General features: G+C 35.4%; 1 protein-coding gene across 4 annotated transcripts in view; it reads left to right on the top strand.

Annotated features, from left to right (window-relative positions):
* The first annotated feature begins 3,217 nt into the window (after window positions 1-3,217).
* Window positions 3,218-24,522, top strand: part of LOC132942072 (teneurin-m) — a 68,784-nt gene continuing 47,479 nt past the window's right edge. For 2 of the 4 annotated variants that reach the window (XM_061010373.1, XM_061010372.1), the window contains exon 1: window positions 3,218-3,595. In XM_061010373.1, the coding sequence (XP_060866356.1) occupies window positions 3,562-3,595 (34 nt within the window). In that variant the 5' untranslated portion in view covers window positions 3,218-3,561. The remainder of the gene's footprint in view (window positions 3,596-24,522) is intronic. The other 2 variants (XM_061010374.1, XM_061010375.1) reach the window with 2 other exon arrangements.

Here is a 24,522-nt window from a genome sequence, read left to right as displayed (position 1 = left end):
ACTTATATTTAAATCTAATAAATCATTAAAGTTATATCGTTGGTCAGAGTAGAAATCCTCATGTTTCAATAGAAGTAGATAATAATTAGTTTTAAAAATAATGATTTGGGCATTCGTTACAGAGTGCGGTGCCAGTATAGCTATTAAAGTATATACTATGTATTAAAGTCTAAGAGGTTAATTTTTTTTTTATTACCTAGGATTTCACTTCACTCAACTCTAGTAATTAATAAGAATAAAGGACATTTAAAAAGTAATATATAAAATATAAATCGTATACTTTCGCCGTGGTATTTCATTTAGTCAGATCAAACTATATACCCTTTGAGCCGACGTTTGTCTGTAGTCAAACAGTTTCTTTTTGTTTCGTATTTATTTTATTTTTTCAGTAGTCAGCGAAATTGCTCAAGTATCCGTTTTATTGTCATCCCGTAGTTCTACGCTTTAAGTGGTCTCCAGGTATCCGGCTGGTTTTGTTTCTTTCCGGCGGACAGTCTAAATATTAAAGCGATCTTCTGCCAGAGAGATTTCAAAGCTAAATCCACACTGACCTTATAGTATACTGACTCGTATATAATATATATATATATATATTTTAAACTATTATTCATGTTTACTCAATCTATACAACATATAAAATGTACAATAAGCGTATTTGGATTGGAATGATATTGGAGTGAAGAGTGGTAGGTATACAAGTGACTGTTTTTTCTACAGCATGGAGGTGCAAATAAGAATGTAGAAGTTGGTTTTTAACATATAGTAATGAACATTAGTAATAAGATGGATGGTTTTAGATTCTTATATAAAATAACGCGGTATAGTGACCGAACGTCCTAGCCCTAATGTATGGCCAACACACGTCGCTATACAACTCCTAGTTCATTATTATTATTATTATTATATTACAATAACACGATGATGGTCTGGAGCATCGGTTTGCGAACCCCCTCACATGCATTATTTTTTTTTTTTTTATTATTATTCAATTCCACCGTGAATGCATAATAATAGTATAATAATAATAATAATAATATCATACAAATATATAATATAATATAATATAAGCATATGCGCCTGCCGCACAATCTCGGTGACATACGACCTATTATTATGGTAAAGATGTCGGATAAAAATAAAATAAAAAATGTAAAGACGATAGCGGTCCATATGTCGAAGTGCAGAAAATATCGGATTCGCAAACGCTCAGACACTGCGCGATTGCTTGCGCGTACTGCTGCAGATGATATCATCGCGTGGCAACGCGTTTTATACAACGCACACTGCAGACCGTTATATAGGATAAAATATTGATGTCTCCATTATATTATCGGTCGTGTGTCGAACCCATTGTCCGGCGTCATGGATTAAAGGCCTTATACTTTTATTTTTATATATATATATATATGTGTGTGTGTGTGTGTATAATAAAGAAAACGTATAAAATATATAAAATATATATATTACTTTTATTTTTTTTTACACAGATACGGTCTTCCTTTTTTTCACGGTATACGTGTGTGCTACGCGCCACAGCGAGAGGCGCATGACTGTGTCCTTTCTAGATCGGCCACAGATATCCTTGTGTCCTCCTCCCCTTGACAGTTCAGGTAATAATAAACGCTCGTGGATCGCTATCGAAGACTAATCTGATCCTAAGGGTGTTTTTAGTCGCCAGCAAATGCACTCCAAACACACAATAATGTGCGTCAGCAACATTTTTCACAGTTCTTGAGAGACCATAAAACCCCTGAGTCCTCTGTAAACATTTTTTATTGAATTTAAGTACTAAATTGGAAAATCAGTATTCAATATCATTATTTGTGAATGCTTATGGCCGAAATGGGTAATATTGGAATTTTAGAATACCTTCAGTATGCAATTATATTAGTAAAATATTGTATATTATACTCTTAATCTATTCATAAAATACACGGAATAACAGGCGCCTATAATGTATAGATTTTTCTGTGTAGCATTTCAATTTCGTACATTTCAGAGGGAATTGTACGCAGATTATTTATTTTGCCAACTACAAAAATATGCACTTTAATGGATTAAAAATGAATAGTTAAAAGCCCGTTTGTGAAATATTATTTTAAAATAATCAATTACCGATATTGTGTTTTAATATACATTTGTTTGTTCGTCTGTTTATTTTACATTCTTTATGGACTATGGTAATGGATGTTTAGCTATTCAATTGAATTTTATTTAATATATATTTAATATCGTCGTCGTTAATATATTATTATTATTGTAATTAAATTGCTATTACTAATGTTTTCTTAGTCTCTTGGTTTTTTTTCGATTTAATCTTAAATAAACATTAAAACAATCGTTAACATTATAAGGATTTTGTTAAAAGATAATTGGAACAAAAAATATCTTAATTGGATTTATATAATTTGGTAAGAGTTTAACACTATAATAACATATGCATTAAATATATATATAATAATAGGTTGTCGAACAATAAAGAATACTAGTATATTATAATATAGCGTACGAATCAAAATATCAAATGAATACTGAATAATAATTTACTATTTTATCATCTTATCGTAACAAGCAATTATTATTATTAGTCAATATTAACAATAATTATGAGGAATGTCTGGTTTCATATTGTTCATCGGATTCAAACGTTTGAATAATAATTACAAGACCTGCACGTATTGCGCAAAACTAACAATATTATATTAATATAATAATTAATGTACCTACGTACCTACTAAATCTACCTACGTTTCTTGTTTTTATTTATATCATAAATATATTTTTGTTTTTTTTTTTTTTAGTTTACTTTTACAAACGTTTTCCAAACCACATTCGTTGGTTTTTTTTTTTTTCACCGTACTTTTGAATACCTTTGACGCCGCAGGTCAAATCTGTTCAGCGTATAAAACCTCTCCCCCCCCCCCCCCCGGACCAAAACGCGTTGCCCGGACACGCACTTAGGATTTGATTTTTGATTTTCCCATCTTGCAGCCGAGGTAAAACATTGTCAGCATTGGCCATTGTCGCCACTGCCCCCCCCCCCCCCCCCACCCGCCGAACACATCGCCGAACCAGGCGGCGCCCTGCCCTGACCGTTTCACTTGTCTTCACCCTATTCCTGCTGTACAAAACGGGAGACGGTTTTTACGAGTGGCACAACAAGAGAGGGACCCGCGCGCACTCTCGCGCACCGCGCGGTCCTCGTCGTATTATTATTACTAACGTTCTCACCGCCGAAACCAGTGCCGCCGCCGTCCGCTGTCCCGGCGCGTATCCAGTCAGTTAGTTTAACGTCGCCCTGCCGCGCGCACCATTCGTTCGAGTTCGTCGTCGTCCGTCGTGGTCTCCGCGTCCGAAATCAAATTTCGTTTTTCGGGTTTCGTGTTTCTTTCTTTATTTTTTTTTTTTTTTGTTCTCCTCGAATAATAGTATAGTCTTATAATATTATATTCCCGAACGATCGCCGTTTACGTCTCGTTCTTGTTAAAATAATTTAAACATCGTCTCGCGTGCGTATCGTGCTATGTTCACTGTTACTATTGATCTAAACCACCGTGATTGATGAAAAGCATGATACTTGGATATCCACCGTATGGTAAGCGATCGACGCCTTTATTGGTTGTTGTGTTTTTGTTTCTAAAAAAATCATCGTCATCGTTTTTACTTATTATCGATTTTTTAACAATCTCTGTTATAAATCCGTTTTACTTTTATCGACCGGCGGGCGAATATTATTACAGTTTTGACAAGTCGAAATGCTTGTGTTGTACTTCGTGTGAGTGATACGGTTGAGCTTTGCTAGCTGAGAAATAGGGTCAATATTTATATGTCACCTTTTTTTTTTGGTACACATCAATAAGAAACTCAGAAGAATAAAATATCATGTTTTATAGATGTGCGAGATTTATATCAATTTTGAATGTACAATATTATACATACATGCATTTCTATCAACGATTGCCCAACGGGACGTAAAATCGAGTTATAGATAAAATCGATCTCTGGGGATTTTAAATCCCTAGCTTCATTAAATCAAAAAGGGGAGAAAAAGTCGTAAGTTGGAAAATCTAATTCATATAATATTTCTATTGAAATTGCAATTTAAATATTTTATATCATATTCCTAATCTCAATTCAAAAATACAATAATATATTACAATACGTTTTATAAGTTTAATAAAATATTTTTAAAAAATGTTTGGCATTCCAGACTTATATTATATATTTTAACTATTTTAATTTATGATATGATAAAACAATATTTTTTATTGAGGTATTTATTTTGTTTGTTTAGACTTTGTCACATAAGTTATTATTGATACTTATTGATACCTCCTAACCTTAGGAACAATAATATGTCTATTTGTGCTTACACACAACTATAATAATAAAAAATAACAATAGTACATAATAACTTAATAATCACCTAGTTTTTAGTTCAAGTTCCGTTATTTAACGTGAGAAACATTCTAATATATTATGTATATTGATACAAGCATATAGGTACCTAGTGTACAAAAAATGGAATCAAAGAATAAATATTGAATGAATGTGTGTGTAGTGTGTACTGTGTATGTGGAGTCGTGCGTTTCGAGGTAGACCTAAACGGGAAGAGCCATTAATTGACCGCATTGTACGGTTGACTGTAAATCATCTAACAATAAAAACAAAATAAAAACCATTACGCTTAGAAGAGTAAAAAAACCAACACATCGTAATATTATTATTTTCTAATTCAGAAATTAAGGTATAGTTATAGGTACGATAATATCTATACTGTTGGTGCTATACAAACCAAAGCCATTGCCGACGATTACGATCGCCGCATGTCTCCGTGCAAGAGTAGGATTTTACCTGAGATTGACGGCTCCGATCAAAGGATTAGTTATTTATTTTGGTTTATTTTTTTATGATTGAAACACCCTGTATGTAAAAAAAACAAAATAAAGCTATGTGTACAATAAGAAGAATGCGGTTTTCGGCAGGGTGCAGGCGGGGGAGTATTTGATAATATTTTCGACCTGACAATGGGTGCCCCGGAGCTTCGGATGATACTGATATTTTTGTATTCTTTTGTTTTACAGGTAAGTGTTCAGATTAACAAGCGCATTGTCTGTGCTATAATGTAATATACAAACACGTCGTAATACAATGGTGGCCGATAAGATGAGACGGCCGCGGCGACACTGGTCGACGACCGAGTGTCAGGCCGTCAAACATTGTTACGTCCGTCACCGCTGTAAAATACAACGACGATGGTCACAGCTGATCGGATGACTCCCGGGCGAAAACTAATAGAAGACAATGGACCGTGTGCATAATAATGATGACGATAATAATAATAATTATTATTATTGTCAGTATATCATTGCTAACAGGGACGTGAGGGTACCGTGGGAAATTTTGAACGGACAATGGTCGGCTGTCAATTAAAAAAAACAACGAAATTTCTCGCAAAGCACAGTAGTAATATTAGTATCTAGTCGTAGGAATAGTAGTATAGAAGTAGTAGTAGTTGGATTTAAATTTTCGTGCAAGGTCGAATTCTATATTCAGAGATATTTGTAAAGCGCCGATGGCCAATCCGGTTTTGAACTTTGTACTACACAACCATATGGTTTGCATCAAGACATCGTGAGATTTTGCCTAATGTGCGTTTCTCGCTAAATTGTACAGTTTATCGTAGGTAAGATTCGAAATATATATATACACAATTTCCGTGTTAAAATATTTGGATTCATTTTTATATAGTTTTATTTCCGCCCAAACTAGTTCGTTGAATATAAATATTAAATAATATAGAGTTTGGTATTTACTTTATTTAAATTATCGTAATCGGCCAAGTTTACTATAAATTAGTTTTAATAATAAATATTATAATAATAATATAAATAAACAAAAAATATTATAACAATTAATATGCAATTGATAATGAACGTTGAACATATTGCCAATAGTTATTCTAAACTTATTAAAAAATATTAATTGAAGAATTTTTTGAAAATTTATTTTATTACGGCTGCAAACGGGTAGATACCATTTCTTTAAACCAATTGTATTGGTAACGAAACTACAATTTTCATTTATAATAATTCAAGCGAAAAATTACAATGATTTTCAATTATTTTGGGCATTCATAAGAATGGTAATAGGTATAGTAAAAGGACAATCGTTTAAAAAGTGATAACGGTTGATCGAATATCATTAGATTTTAAATCCGATTAGAAATGTCTATGGCCAATATGTGTTGAATGAGGGTTGTAATCCTACTCAAACTATTCTTACACGACGGAGACTGAGCGTAAATCCAAAATATTTCTTAAAAAATCCAGGTAGGCAGGCGTTTGATCTTTTTTTTCTACACGAACCTTAATAAATTGTAAATATCCGTAAAAATGCCCGTCCCAACGGTACGTTGTGCACAATGTCAAATCCATTGAATCGTAAAAGTATCTACATTATATTACCATTCGAACATGTTGTGTGTCATTTTTATCATTTTACATGTTATGATTGAAATATGAGCAAAATTAATTATGGAGGTAACGCGGTCTCGTGGGATATACTAAATATCACAACCAAGCGTATAATTCAATTAGCCAAATTTTGTACTTTATCAATAATGTTCGCATTATTCATAACGCAATTATAGTTCATTCGGAATACGGTATACTGTATAAATATAATACTCGGGTAATAAATATTTCTGCCAAGTATTTCTCTTGAAAAAGACTCAAAATATAATAATGTAATATATTATAATATTGTACAATTTGCACAAACCATCCTAAGCCGTTCAAATATATATTGTTTTCACTCGATAATAATTATTATTGGTCTTATAGGAAAATATCCAGTAAAATACCCTTCCCTTATAGTGGTGTAATATTTTTCGTTTTCATTTCTCTCGTTCGTTCAATACAATACGAATACCGCGGATATTTTTACGATCCCGACATTAAAAACAATACATAATATTTTCACTACGTACGTGCCCGTTCGGTTCCACCACGATTTATGGTCGTTTACTATATAATAATATTATAGTGTCGTATTCCGTTTTAAACACCCGGTCGCCTGCCAATCGTTTCAGTTCAATTGCCTCGGAATGCTGCTCATCCGCATACGCAGCTCGAGGGCAAACGGCGTATCGTATAGGTTGATTTTTTTCCGTATCTCCCCCTTTCTGCAGCCCCCGCCTCGTCATCCACCCTCGGAAAAGGGTTTACATCTGCATACGGATTTTTTTTTCGTTTCGTTTTGTTTTGGCAAATTATACCTTCGGGGAGGTACGTATAATAATATGTGATGGCATATATGGTGTTTTTATTTTTATCTGTCCACGGTAATTACACGCTGTCTGCTCGAAACCAGACATCCAGATACGGTTGGCCGCGGAAACAAAGCTAATTCGTTAGGAATCCCTTCAGCGGCGCGTTGTGTATTAAAATCATTATTATTATTATTATTTATAGCACTAAATGCACGGGGGTAAACATTACCGGGATTAGTGAGTACGTGCGTGCAAAGAGGGGATATATGGTTACACCACTCCGGCAGAAAGAAAAAAAAACCGACTTGTATTTAATGGCACTTAATGTCGTGCAGCTGTAGTTCCGATTAAACGAGAGAAATATATTCTTATACCACGACGCACGTGAACGCGTATCTGTTATGTATAGTTGATTGATTGATATTCGAAACGGTGACTACCGGTGTCCAACACATGGCTGTTGTGTGTGTGTGTTTTTTTTTCGTCTTACCGGTGGTAAAAACAATAACGTCTGTTATACCACGCTGGTATTGTATACTATTTGAAATCATCAAAGCCACCGATTTGTATCGTCTTATCGAGATGATTGAGATCCAAGGTCGTTCGACAATGAATAATTTCTCTTCGGCCGAAAACATGATATTTTAATTATTTTATTCATACGTGGTTTTATTTATATTAAACACAATATCTAAAAGGAACAGAACATAACAATATTATAGCAGAAAGGTCGCGGCTTACTGATAATCAACAACGAAAGTATTATTTACAACAGACCTTAGACGGTAAACATTTAAATATTACGCGAGTTGTTTTAACATGCTACAAAAGTATTTTCTACACTTGGTTTTAGTAACTTTTTGTCGACAGCCAGTGTAATATATTATACCAACATGGTTAGCTTATTGTATACTTAGGTCGTTTGGTTAATATTAATGTGTACAAGTTTTAAAAATTAATTTTGTTCCATAACTACGTAATCGTGTACAATGACATAATAATATTAATAACTCATGTCAGATATTTATTTATATGAATACCTGCAAAATAATCTTTTTACAATTTTATTTTTATTTTATTTAAGCCGTGTCGTATAATTTATTGTTTATTTCATCGAATTAAATAATAATACTAAACGATCATATTTGTGTTATAATGTACAAGTAAATATTTTTTATACTCTGTGGAGTAAAATTACTGAGGTTGAAAAACTCGTTAGTCGTTACCAAAACGTTTGTACGTATTCATTAGCAACGGAGGTTGTAAATGACTCATTTCACGTCACCCCTCCCCTAACCCCTCATCATCTTGTAGAGTACGTGAAACCATCCACAAAATAATACGTTCTGCGCTTTCAGATAAATTCGCAGCATATATTTTAACAACATAATTAATAGTGTTACAGTCACAGAACGCACACAATATTATAAGAATGAATGAATTAAAATAAGTATAGCGAATTAAACCTTTACCTATAAATACCTAACCTAGACCGTAACCATGTACTTAGGTAACTATTATTGCAATACTCTCAAGTGAATTGTTTTTTTTTTCATTTAATTCTACTGCAATCAAAGTATAGCAACTGATAGAATTTTTCAAGCAGCAGTTTTCAAGTTTATAATATTATATGAATCAGGTTTACACAAAACGACCATATGGTCTCTTGGCTCGTACGGATTCTTCCGTCTATTAAATTCTTTATTGTCGTATCTCGGACATCGATACATGCTAGCTTCACATAGCGTATAGGTACATGATTTTTTTTTTTTTGTTATAGAAAAAAAATATATCTCTCATACCACCCTTTTTTTTCTTCTATAAGGTTAAACAAACAATGTAGATTTGAAAAAAAAAAATGTTTCACATTGTTACCTTAGGTATTATTAATTTTTCACCGTGTTGTTTTTTTCGCTGCCCGCGTATACGTTATTGTTGTTCCAGTTTTGTAATTCGAGAATTATCTCAACGGGACGCCCGGGCCAATTCCCCTTTCGAATCTGCATTGTGCCCATTGTTCCACATTCAGCAACATCAACAAAACAATATAACCGGCTCCATCTGGAAGCCTTTGCGCTGGCTAATAATGAAATATTAAGGGGCCGTGTATTATGCAAGCGCGTTTGAGGAATTCGATTTATACGGTTTCTCGGTGGTGGTTGTAAAAGGCACGCGTGATTGCGATTCATAATAATTTTCGTTTACGCAGTAGTTATAACCATGAACGGAATAGAAGGCACTTCAGACGTGATTCGGACGGTCGTCGAAGAGGCGTGACCCATTGTAGAACCCACCATATTACGGTGTATATGCACACACGCTAGACATTAGTTTCTTTATAAATCGCGTCCGAATATAACAGCGACGCGTTATCGATTATTCGCGACCAGCGAGACGAATCGTGATGAGACACCTGGAAAATTAGCCATAAAGACCGACGAGGGTGTGTGAATGAATACCGAAGACTTCTGGACGGTGGCCGCGCGGAACGAGCGTGTGCGGAGTGAGTTTCGTACGCATATTTTTATTATTTTCCGCGGAGATGGGCTGCTCAGGTATACATAATAGGTATAACTGGCTATTATTATAATGGGCGTCGTGTATGTATACCGAACGGGTAATTAATTTTATTTTAAACTCTCGGCCATTGTTCGGGCGCACTTGACTCGCAGGTCGAGTTTTGAGAACCCTCGTTCGTACGTACGATGGGGGTTAGTATGGGGGGATAACGCGGCGGCAACAGCTGTTCAAGATGTCGAGTGATCTTGCGGGGACAATGTGCGATTGTCGATGCGATTAAACGCCGCCTCTTTAGAGGTTCGTCTCGTCTCATTTTTTTTTTTTTTTTGTTGATTTAGCTGCACACATATTTAACCGTTCGTGTGGAATATAATAATAATAATAATATCCTCTCGTCCCTTTCGTATTTTATCCTTGTGTTATTTTAACGCCTCCGCCGCCAACCGCTGTCTCGTCGTACCGCTCACATATCCAATATACCATATTATATATATATATGTATGTACATTTATGCGTTTATGCGTGGTGCGAATTGCTATCGATCCGGTGGCGGGTATATTATATATATAGACCTAATATCCGTTCCGGTTTGACGGACCACAGCTGACAACGGATACTGGCAGCATCCGGTCGACGCGTGATAACAGTGCCGGAGTTTACACGCCTACGCGTTATTATTACGATATTATATTATTATTATTATTATTATTATTATTATTACTGCGTCGTCCCATAAACGCAATATATCCATTTCAAAACTAAGGGCACGGCACCTGGCCCACCGTATATTGTCCCCCATTTCTCTTTACACGTTTAATCCCAGTTTAAAGAAAAATCAAACCCGATGCAGCCATTATATGCGTCTTGTAATACGCTAATAATATGTTGTACGCGCCGCATAATATAACATCAGCTGCCTCGGGTATGTATGTACAACTCGTACTAATGTATCGGATTTCAGAGAGATGCCGACGTCTAAGGTTTTTTTCGTACTTATATAATAATAATATAATTGTACAAAGTATATACGTATACGCGTACATAAATAAAAAAAAAAATCTTTTTAGACAAATTGTTACGAACACTAGGTACGTATTTTTTTTTAAAAAGGACCATATTATATATTATTATTATATACGATTGGCGCGTTTGGAAGGAACGTCCCACGTTCTACCCGAGATGAGCAAGGGTCTATAATATATAGGTATTATACATACGTCGTATAGTATATTAATACCCACTATCGATGGAAGATAAAAACTTGGCAGTCGAAAACGGTCCTAGATATAACGTGCGACGTATCGACGCGGAAGTACGCGACTGTATTGAAAATGCGTTTCTAGTGTACCTAACTCACGCTGCAAAAATAATATAAGCTATCCCGGGAAAACGCTTTTTATAACAAAATACACAATATAGAGAAGGATCCTATTCTGTTATTTTCCCCTTTCCGAGCTGGCGTGAAAAATGTCCTAAGCAAAACTAATGGATGCACGTTTTCGATAAATTGTCCCATTGAGCGCTTACAGCAGATGTTTATCCGGTCGGCGGGTGACGGTGGACTTTCGCAACACCCTGCGATGTATCTTTACATTTCCACTGAGGAAAAACCGTCATATTCTATTCAAAAAACTTATTTTCATTTCCTCTTGCAGCAAAGGTTCGGAACAGTCGAAGTAATAATAATGCCTACACTAACCTTTCGGGCCGTCCGTAATAATATGATCTCAATGTCTCTAGTCTGTCTCAATAAAAAACACATAGTGCCCGACGCATGTATTTATTTCACTCGTAATATGGAAATATACTAGGAATACAAGTATTGAAGTACATGTATTTAATATACAATTTAGATTAAAGAGTTTAAACTCCGTGTTGCTAATAATCGAAATAAGTGTTGAGTGCAATGTACAATTCACAGAACAATATGTTTTTGCGGGATCGACGGGCTATTATTTTAACAAAAAATGATACGGGAATAGGTATTAAACGTATTGATAAACAACACAACAATGAACACGGTAGAGACAATAAGGTATTTTCCTGTAAAGGTGTCGAAAATTGACAAAAAACTACGGTGGCCCACTCTGTATAGTAAATAAAATATAATACATAGGTAGGTACTACAGACACGAATACACAATGTACTCCGGTGTTGGTGTTATAAAGTTGTTGTTAATATAATATTTTTTTTTTTTTAGTTTGCAAACGGTAAACGGTTAATTGTACCGTGTTCAATATCTTACCTTAATGTATTTTTTTCTTCTACCTGTTCTTTGACAAATGAAAACCCATTACTTTTATAAGAGTGGTAAAAAAATAATTTATAATAAAATACATACGCTCACTAGACGAGAGAAAACAACCGAACAAAAGGAGTTTTTTAAAATAACATGCTAGGTATATAATATAATAATGTAGTTTTGTAATATTGTTTCTCGGTAACCATATGTCGCCGCATGCACAGGTACCTGTGGTCCGCCAGGATCGTTAACTCGTTCCACACCCTTTCCGACCTGGCAAGATTAAAACCCTCGTGTAAGTGTATGTAACAGATTGGAAATTCATCTTTAAAAACCCTTTTTCACACTTTTTCTTACCCGCACCCATACCTAGGCCTTACCAATATTAAGCCGGGCAACAGATGACGGCTAGACTATTAGCTGGCACTCGATACCGGACTGTTAATCGATGTCCCCCTTCTGCACACCTGTTTGGTCATACGTTAAAAATATATCAAAAGACTTTTAAACTATACACCTACACATTGTAAAAGAACACAATTCAATTTCCAGCGTTTTCTTCGTCCCGGCGACGAAATGTTCTTAAAATTCGTATCTATAAGTGTGAAGTATTATGTGCATACAAAAATTAAATTAATCCTATAAAAAAATAATTTATTTCGTGAATATTTTATTTTAAAACTAAACGTCAAATAAATATAGCTAGTATGTGCGTATCTGATTTTTAAAAACATTAATCTGATAATAAATTTGTACTAAACATTTTTATAGCTGATATTGTAAAGTGAAAAACCAAATAACTATATCAATTTACTGTAGTAGACTGTAGTTAAATATTTAATGGCGTTTGTCCTATTTTATATCGATAACACAATATTATGTTATGAAATGTTAAACACTGATAAGACATCAAGGCTAACCCGGAAATAATTTAAATTTGATAATGAAATATTGTTTAGCAATAATTTCCTTGATTTATTTTTATTTTAAAATAATATTGAGGGTTTGATATCTATAATTGCCGGATGTTGTGCAATTTAAATATCACAAATTTGTAACATCCATTTATATTTTGAAGAGCTCACGATAACACAAAAAAATGTATATCCTAGTTGATTTTGGCAAGTATCGCGACTAATTGGACGTTGTTTCTACTGCTTGCCTCAAGAGTGTGCGCAATTAATTATCTCAATTATAACAGACAAATGCGACGTTTCTGTGCCGGGAACAATTAGGAGTTTTCGGGGATGAAGGTGGCAGGTAAGAAACTGAAACAAGGCTGAAAGTTCGTTTAATCATTACTAAAACGCCCGTGAGAAAGTTTGCGAGCTCCCCCCCCCCCACCCATTGCTCCGCGTGTATTTTGTTGCCGTGTGAACTTTTTGATAAATAGCTTTACGTCCGAACGATATTCGAATCGTTTAAGTCTTTTTAAACCGACTTACTTTCTACCCTCCCTATTCAAGTGTACACCAACTCCGGAGATGATAGTCCGATATTATAATAAAATTGCAATTAAAGTTTCGCGCCACCGGTGGATATATATAGTCGTATTCGCGGTGTGTGACGTGTGCGTTTTCTCTCACAATTAGTTGGGCGCACCGGTGGCACGCTTCAGTGTGTGTGGCTGGGTGAGGACACTGCAAAAGTTCTGCCGCCGTTATATACCTTCCGTGTACCATGCCGGCGAGGAGAGTTCGCAGAGTTGACAGAAAACCACCGCCTCCTTTGAGTTTATCCGGACCCGGGGATTTTCCGACCAATTAAAGTTGCAACCTAATTACTACTATACCCCTTTAAGGCGGATGCGCGTGTGTATGTGTACAAGTTTATACGTACATATATTATATATATATATATTATACAGCTGAGTCGTATGCGGAGAAAGTGTGTGACGGCGGACGGGGTAGTATGTACGACGTTGTTGGCGGGGTCTTTTGGAAATGATTTATCAGCACAGACGCCGAGGATATTATGAATCCGACCGGAAACGCGCTTAGACCGGCGAAACATCCGGTCCGATGAATTAAGTATAAGAGCTCTCTACCATGGTCTGCGTATTATAATTCACTCCGTGGGGCGATATCTAACCGAGCTCTAATGAATATTGAATTGTATTTATTTTCAATCGCGTCGCGTCGCGGTAGGTTTCGTGAGTTTCCGTGCTGGCACGCACCGATCGCAATCGGCGTTAAACATATTATTTCACGGCTAATTAAATTCTCAAACGACCACGTTTTATCATTATCACTTATCATTATCACCGTCGTCATCATCTCATTAATTCTTTAACGAAACTGCAGGGTAATGCTATTATTGCTATCGTATAATGCTGCTGTCGTGCGTTGGTGCGCTAAAGTGCTAAAGTGTGTATATTGGTCGTATAGTGGGTACATAAAGCTACCATATGAGCTTTAAAGCGTCTATTGTTAACTTTTTTGTTGATCAAACACGTTAGAATTGTGATTTTGTTATACTTATAATTTTCGGAAACGCATATAGTGTATATTATTGCCTGCACGTGTCGGTTTGTATCGTCGAATGTTGATAAACGAGACCAAGAATATTTTGCATATTGTACTGAATAATCGTACACAATCGGCTAATTAAATCCACAGTCGTCTGGTCCACCCCCGGGGATGTGAACAGTCTCGGCGGACACACAGAGTTGGTGTAAGATTTATGGCGTCCCGCGGTATCTGCTCGGGCGATAAGCCGGCCATGCGCGACGGGCACGTCGTGTGCCGGCGGGTTGGCGAGGTGGGCCGGGGAAAACCATTGTCGTTGGGCATACACAAAAATGTAATTTGGAAAAGCCGTTAATGTCAAACGCCCGAGCAACGGCACATAAATATCACTTCTTACGGCAAGTTGTGTACAAGGGAATGGGACTCTGCGGCATGTTGAGCGGGGTCATTTTTCGGCGCGCTTGAAATAAAGATGATGCCAAAATATGAATTACGAGTTTTCATTAAACGCCATTTGGATGGTGGTCATAAAAATGGCCAATTGACTGTGCTCCAACAACGATCTGGAGGCGTTATAAATACCTTGACACAAGGCCACTTGTGAAATATTATTCAAGTTTGTTCATTGAGGCGTTCGATGCGCCTGTTTTCGTATATTAATATGTTATTTTGTTTTAAAAATTCAATACTTTTAATTTAAACATCGCCAATAGCTATATAACCGTATTACATTACCAAAATAATCGTGTATAAATAGTACCTATATCGGCTGTTATATCAATACACTCAACACTGGACTGAGCAATGCGTTTTTTTTACTCTTACGTTATTACCGTATTCTCACGGGTTAATGTTTCGATATTGAAAATTATACGATTTAGATAATAAAAAATTTATTTAAGATCTTATATTTTGTTTTAATAATATAACCTTGTTAGAATTGAAAACGACTAAAAAACACTAGTTTCGGTTGAATTAAATTATTACAAATAATCATAATATATATAGGTATATAACATATTATAATCTAGACACTATAACATAATATATTATGTATGTATATACATCTGTTTTTTGGATAGTTTATTTTACAATTATTATCAGTCTCATTAAATATAATTTAATAATGACTTATACATCATTTTCTTCATTCAGATAATAATATTCTATTCTATAATAGTTATTGTATACTGTAAAATTTACATACTATACATAGTTACTGTACATAAGTACATGATTAATAGATGTATATACATTGATTAATGGATTTACTGGATTATCGCATCTCGCATTACAAACGTTTCTGTTACTTGAACTTAATATAACAATACAAATATATATTTAATTCTATACAATTATTATTAAACGACATTCAAACATTTATCTGTATCTTCATGATATTTTGGATTGGATAAAACGTAAAATGTAGGCAAGTAACATAATAAATTATTCATTAGATTGCAAGCAGTTGTTAAATGTAAAATGTATTATACTACTACTAAGATCTAGTTATGTGGTAGAGTTTTAAATAGTTCGGAATTTTTCGATCCGGAGATATATGCGTCCCTTCATTTTGTACTACGGAACTACTTCAATTGTATTATATCCCCTTTTATTGACCAAGCCAATAAACATACGAAAGCATCCCGATTTGTGTCAATTTGTCCCGAACCTTGGACCCCCTTGGGACACATTCGCCCATAAATCTAGAAGAATCTGACTTTTCTGTGTGTCTAAGATTATATTTTAACAAATTGATTTCAATGGGACCCAGAAGTTTTCGAAATATGGTCGAAATATACATATGGCATGTTTTGTAAGCTAATACTGACTTCAGAACATTGAAAAGACAGATAGGTAAAGTATGAAAAAAAATCGCAATAATTATATTGTTCGTGCGGAGTATTAAATTTAACATACTATAGTGCATGAATAAGTTTGTAAGGCCGGATTTGCCACCCGTTTTAACATCCCCGCCACTGTAGTCGTGTTTCATAAATGTCACAGAGTAACAAACTTTTTCCGCGTCCTGGGAACAAAACTTCCAGAGAACACGTTGTTCGTTGCGTGCAATACTACGCTATATACCCGATATACACTATACAGTATATAAGCTATCGAGAAGCTGCGAAATCCGTTTAGCGAACGTTAAGCTGACAAGCCGACATAGGGCGTATTCGGTTACTAATGAAATTCTAGCAAAATAAAATAAATACAAAAAAAAGAGAAAAAATAAAAAGTCCATCCCAGGGGCTCCGCCGACTGTATATATATATATATATATATATGCACGGAATCGAATGTCCCGCAGACCTAATTGTGTGCTGAGTAAGCGGTAGAGGAGACGAGGGACGGGAGGGGCTTAACGAACCGCCCGGACCACGATGTTCTGTAACATTACAATCCAGAGGGAGACCGTGTCGTAATTAAAGGCTTCGATGGCCAGGTCGAGGTGGTGGGGGGGGGGTGGGTGGCGAATTCAATGCGACTTTGTTCGCCCTGTAATTGTAGTTAGCTGAAGTTCCAGGGAACGACCCCGCTGCAGCAGCACCCTCTGCACGTCATCGTGTACATCCGATACAACCCCACCGCGCCCGTCCACCGTGACCATAATATTTCACCAAACCTATGTACGCAGGTTGTACAAATACACGCGCAAGGCAATAATTGGGTCCATTCATCACCAAATGATTTCACACCACTTTCCGTCCGCCCGAAAAACCGGACGTGGACGGACGTTTCCCGTCCTAATCTGCATCGACTGCCCACACTCGGCATTCCGCCAGGACCATTTAACCACTTTACGCACTTGTGCGATCGGCGTGTATGGGAGTATTGTATATAACTATTATAGGCCTCGGTTGTACCTATACTGCGAGTCATTTCACTCGTTGTAAAACGAGAGGAATTTCAGTTCAACCCCCGCCCACGCGATGCTGACTTGCTGCGGTTGAAGTGCTTTAAAACTATATTGCAGCCCAATCACCATTAACGAGTGTTGATTTTGTTATAACAGTGTCGTTCTAAAAACATATTTTTAGGCAAAACAGTCGTAACGTTAAGTTGAACAATGACAAATATTAAATTATCGTAATATTAATAACCGGCTCAGTTATATGCTTGCCGTGGTTTATCTACTTTTGTACGAATTTTATTTTACAACATGACTATTTCCGGTGGATTTACTCACTATTTGAATATAATTTGATCTCACATGGAGTATTTTAAACTTCAACCGCTACCTATGTAAATATAAATTATCAAAATATATTAAAAATATATTTGTAAGTACCAAACCGATAAACAAAAAAAAATATTTTATATATTTTAATGATATTGTGTTTTAATTACTTTTTTTATTTACATTTTTATTTTACTACGTTTTTTTTTTTGTAAAGTCTATATCATTCCTATAAAGGTATACATATATATATTATAAGACTTATCAATCTAACTTCATTTAATAATCGTTTTACTCTAGTGTGCAATCTACTTCCATCACGCGTAACTTGGCCGGGTAAAACGATTTCCCGTATAAATTGCTAGTGAACGCATATAATATGGGATATGGAATACAAGTGAACACTTTTCCACTTTATTCCCGATAATTTTCTTCTCGGAAATTACACGAAATAATGTTTTCCCCGAAGGTTGAATATACATTTTAGTTATATTATTATGAAGCGAGCATTGAATGCAAATTTTTAACTGCAGTTCAAAGATTCTTATCAACACCATGTACCGGTGGCGCAGTATTATAATAACATTCTGCTAATAACATTCCCCGATCATTTTTCCCGCGAACCTCTCCACACCAGACCACAAGACTGCCACTAACATTGTGGATATACTATTAAGAAAAATTCGTTGGCGTTTCTCATGTAAACGATTATTATGAGAGTAGAGTACGGAAAGAACGAGTGGAAGTTTAATGGCGTCAGCTATGCTACGGAGCGCGCCACGGTTAATATGTAGTTTAATAAAAGGTCTCTCTGTCTCTCTCTCTGCCCCCCCCCCTCTCTCTCTCTCGCTCTGTCTCTCTCTATCTGTCTTTCTCATTCTCTCTCTCACCATCCATGTCGCTCACATACACTCGTTTCCTATCCCTTAATAGCCGCCATAATATTATCTGAGTTTGACATAAATGCTATTCAGCCTGGCTGTCGTCCAAAAGTCCTCGTGGGTCTCTGGTTGCCGAGAAAGAGGAAAACGAATTAATCGAGGGGTGAGGTGGTGTGTTTATATCGAGCTGTATAATATATATATCATTATTATATCGCAGGAATTGCCAAAAAACAAACAAAAATAAAACCAAAACCAAAAGCTATCCTCTAAATTTTGATTTTTCTTGATTCGCGTATTCTGAAAATACTGTTAGGTACTAACGTGTTTCTTCTTTAAATATAATAATATATACCAACGTATAATTTTCGTTTTTTTCAATTCAACTATTAGAATTTACTTGAAGTACCTGTATTTCAATGTTCTATTATCTATTAATATAATTATATTGTTCCTGCAATACAAAGTATAATAAAAATAGAGCTACCGATAACTATATTATAGTTTATACTGGTTCCCTACTTCATTTATTCATTTTTGTTTGAATTTGTCAGCTATATAATTTGAAATGAAATATTTTCAACAGTTTTTATTTTTTTTGCATAATGATGACAATTTTTTTATATGATTTCATTAAGTTTTTCACTCAAAACGTTATGTCAACTTTAATTTTAATACGATCAGAATAGGGACTCTTCCACAGGAATTCAGTATGCGTTGAATAATGAATATATTATTACATATACATATATATTTTACATACATACATATATGTTCATAATATTCGATGATGGTGGCCGTATATTTGACACGCTTGTGGCCTAACCATGGCCGGTGAGGTTTTTAATTACTTCAAATGCTCAGTGCCCCTCGGCGCTCGTTTAACCGACACGAAATAACCGTTTTCGTTAATTGCGTGCTTGCTGCCGAAGCACAATAGTATATAATATACTATATACCGTCCCTAGGTTAGCTGCCCCCCCCCCCACTCCTCCCAAAGAAGAGCCACCGCTTGTCGCGATTACGTGTTAAACAAGTCCTGAAGGAAAAATGTATTTATAGCGTTGGCGTGTTAATATTAACGATTGTTTGCCGAAGATTGTAATGATAATGATAATATGTAGGTAAACGCAGGCTATAGGGTGAAGTAGTATAAAGGACTTTTAAAAACAATTTCAAACACGACAACCGAGAACCTGGTACGATCGGATAGCGTGTAATTCGACCTGGGGATTGAGTATTATCGAACTAACGAGGTGTTTATTTGTTTCAATTTGCTGCTTTTATCCACGATGACGGAGCGCCGCATTTCGAACGAAACAAGAATTAGGTTAATAAAATCTATTTCAATATCGAGTTAATAATATACCATACTACATATTATCATGCATATGAACTCAAATTATAGACGTATAATTATTGTAGTACGTGTAATTGTTATATCGTATGGAAATACGCTCGCTAAGTCTTACACTGGAAAATCCACGCGCGGGACTATAGTACAACTAATTTCTATAATACTGCAATGCAATGGAAAAGGCATAAATTAAACGTTAAAAAAAACGGTCGTAGTCCGTATAGCGGATGGCGTAATTTTTAAATTAAAATTAATAAAATTATCGTAGAACTGTTTCGGTGTGACATGGAATTCGATTAAAAAGTACGCTCCTAATCCGATTTCCGCCACGGCGCGTGGTGCGACCTTTAGCGGTCCGGCCTGCTGCAGAGGTTTTGCGGGAAACGAGTGAAACATTTTCAGAGGTGAAATGATTAATACCCCTTGTCCAGCGGCGACTATTATTACACATAATTCGGTGCGCCGTACAGCTGTGGCGGTGGTGGCAGTGACATAATTAACAGGTCCGGCACGGAATGGCCGTCAGACAGACTCTCTCTCTCTCTCTCACTATATAATATATAATGCACAGTGTATATATGTATATTGTACACACACAAACGTATTCCGACAAATGTGTAACTCTCCACCCCCGCAGGCCGTTTGACTTTACCCTTAAGGGTGGTGTTGGTAGTGGTCGAGGTGATTTGATCTGTGTGTATGTGCGTAGCGATGAGGGGGTGGCGGCAGCCGTTTAATCCGGCATTAATCCTGCGTGGTGAGACGGTCCTGTGGTCGAGAAAATCGTCAGACGCCCGGGTCCGGAATGTCGCCGAATTAATCTTGTGGCAGTGTGAATTGGTCTGGGATAGCGGTGAGACCACCCGAGACGTGCAGTTTTAGGTTTGGGACTTTGAGATAGCGTCGTGTTTAATTTATCGTATCTAATAAGTAATATATAATATTATTATAGGTGGCGGAAAATTAAAACTGGTGTATGAAATACGAAATACGTGACTCTAACAGTGACTTAATTATAATATTGACATATACGTCTTATAATTTCATAGTTTCAAATTATTGATGAAAAAAGCACGAAAATAATTGAAAATATCCATAAATTGATAAATTGTTTTTTATCTAATTGTTGAAATATGCAACAATATGAACAAACCGTGTTACCTTAAATTTCTTTAGCACATTCCGACATTCTATAATTTTTCTTACGAAATGTATCAAGTAAACCTTAAATATAGGAATAACTTCAATTTTTTGTAACAATTTTGTTGACAGTGGTGTTCATAAACACATACTAAACCAACACATATTTTCTCGTATAAATCTAAATATTCACGAAATAGTGAAACTAATTATTAAAATAAAAATGTATTAATCTGTGTACTATATTATGAACTATAAATGTACCAATTATTATTATTTATTACAATAGTATTGATAATTACCGGTCAACACAATACGTTTCGGACGATTCTACAGAAAACACTGGTAATACCTGTGATGCATAATATACTCAATTTTAAACTTTTAACTTCACAAATTATAAGTATTTTTCTACGTTTTTTAAAATTCTATCACTTGCGTAGTTAAGGTCATATCTGGGCTACGTATCAAATATTATACGAGACTAAAACCAACCTCTTGTGCCCCTTGGCGTGAAAAAATATCAATAATTACAGAGGTAATGTTAAATTTACAAAATATATGACTACAGGAATGTGCAGGACGTGTAAAAAATGACGAAACGAGCACTTTTATTGGAAAACCATCGAAATACGGTGTGCAAAAATCATGCTTTTTATGGCCATGATATTGTGATAAAAATGTGCGTCTTACGGTTAGCTTGTAAGCCATGTACACACGTAGAAGAAAAACACGCAAATCCCATAATTTCTCCGTCCCGACAATAATAATACACTCGTCTTACGCGCATCGCGTTCAAACGATAATATACTGTTCTATATAGTCACAAAGAAACACGCCATCACGTGTCCGGGTCTCGTGGTGTGCTCGTTTTGACGTTGTAGGTACACGTAAAATTGTCTTCGTACCGGTGTATTTTAATATCGAACAACACTGTCTGACTGAATAAATAATTATTGTTGGCTCGTGTTACAGCATATTGTTTTAATATGCGTTCTATAATTATCGGGTTACAAACACAGTTTTTAATTGACGGGGGAAAAAAAAAAAATTGTGGCGAATTAAGTATAGGTTCTATAAAGGTCTACCTAACCTAGTGTAATATACCTACAACCCGGTCGTCGTCACATGTACCGCTATAATAATAAAAAGTCATTTTTTCTTCATACAAGAGATATAATATTACCTACATTGTTTGTTTGTTTTTTTTATAATTTCCCCTGATTTCAATAAATTACATAACTTCAAGTAAAAAAAAAAAGTATCTTTCGTAAATTATTAAAAAAAAATCGTTCGTTATGTAAGGAGGTAGGTACATTACAAAAATGATCTTTATGCCAATAACATATCGTGATAATATATAACCGTAGCTGACCTTCTCTGACCTTTAAATCACTCGGACAGATACTCGACCAGGAGTCTTACAATAATTGTACCTATATCCTTTTTACAATATGCTGTCGCCACGATATTAAAGCCGTATACCTTAGACCGGCGCCACTGCTCCATTTATCGCACATCATCTGTATTCAGAAAATTACAAACCTACCTACCTCTCCACGGGTCACAGGCGCCGCAAGGACAAACTCATGTCGCCGCTGCTCTTCGTCGGCTCTATTGTTCCTGAAAAGGGACCACCAAATTTTAGTGTGAGCCCCCGTTATTTTTTTTCTTCTATAACAGTGGCGTATAGGCGCCGACGCCAGTCTGTGTTTATCGACTACGAATTGTCGTTTTTCCTTTCATATTATATTTCTATTTAATTGTCCATGACAATGGTCAAACGTTCAAATGAAAAATGAAATATTAAACATTCCAGAACCACCTCTGCGTTTAGGGGAAAAAAGATTAAGGTATCGTCCGACGAATATTATCCATCGGACATCATGTTACGACTTCGTAATGAACGAATAGGGTCCAAATACCAATGAATTTATTTGCATATTTTATTTAGGTATTCATTTTAATCGGCATTTTTAACATACTTCCATTTCGTCTCATTGTATATAAAGAAAATGTAATTTTACTGAACATATTTCTATGGCATTTTGAATAATTTTGTTTTTAAATTAAGAATAAAATATTATTGTGGTTGAAAGAATTTTTTTTAATATATTTCAGTAGGTACATTTTTAAATTGTATTAAATCATCTTAATTAACAAATATTTTCTACAGAGTTTATAAATATATTAAATTTCTTAAAAATCGGTTTCACACTTGTTCAATTTGGCCTGAATCCAACATTTTAAATCTTTAATATAAATGATGTTGTTATAAAAAAAAAACCAAAAATAACGCACATATTTTAACAAATTAATGTATCCCAGTATTTAACTTATAATTAATCAAAGTATTCAATATATCTGTGTCAAATGAATATAATTCATATTTGTTTTTTTTTGTTTAAATTGAAATAATTCACTCGTAAAATTACTTACAAAAATATACCTATAAGTATATATTTTTAAATTGAACGAATTCTTGGTTTTAGGTGTCTGTCATAAAAAAAATTCCCCACTCTGATACAATAAATTATTTGTCAGTGGGAAAAAAAACAAAAATCGTTTTCACTTCGTTAACTTTTGTTACATGCATAAAAAATCGCTATTATATTTTTACAGTGCAATATTTAAAGTGTAAAACCTTCACCGTTACGAACGATAAAAAATTAAAATATGCAAGCTAATTCCCGTTGCAGGCCAATTATTTGGTTCATATAAGCAGATCGCGATGCTCAACCAATAGAGACGAATGCACTAAGAACGCTTATATTGTCCGTTTACTACGTCTTATAATATAGGTATATCTATAGATTATTACGAACGGCAACATTGCAGAGGAGTATAGTGAGAGAGCATTTAGTATGGCGTACGGTACTAGCTATGAGTATCGTTATAGTGTTTACAATAATAATAAACTGTTGTAGAGGCAGTCGTTTTATGAGGGTTTTATTTGACAATCTCCACACTCATATTTTATAGGTATACCCTATAGCTTCGGCTTATTTTCTGTACTGTTCCTCATCATACTTGTTAAATCAACCGGATTTGCCCGGCAGCCGATTTCCTCGCACATAACTATATCTAGTACCACGCCAAACCTATTAATTTACCGTCCTCCGAGATCACAGTCGCTTCCACGGGGTCACGCACCAGTGCACTGGCCGTGGCCGGCGGCGGAGACCGTACAGATTTTTAAGTAAAGCCGAGCGAACGTGCCGAACGGATAGAAGCACAATAATTAATGTATTCGTTTTTTGGGGGTTTTTTTTTTCGGGTTATCCACTCCACATGTACAGGTGTCTACTCCATAATGTGTACGCCTCTTTATGCAATATTACACCAGCTATTTTCGCGGGCCCGGGCACAGCGATGCCACTATACAACTATATATACGGTGTAATTAGCGTAATTAATACGTTCGCACGTGCGAACACCTGCTGTCCTCGCTCGTATCTT

This window comes from Metopolophium dirhodum, chromosome 3, assembly GCF_019925205.1.
Source record: "Metopolophium dirhodum isolate CAU chromosome 3, ASM1992520v1, whole genome shotgun sequence".
NCBI lineage: Eukaryota > Metazoa > Arthropoda > Insecta > Hemiptera > Aphididae > Metopolophium > Metopolophium dirhodum.
This window is presented reverse-complemented; position numbering and strand designations above follow the sequence as displayed.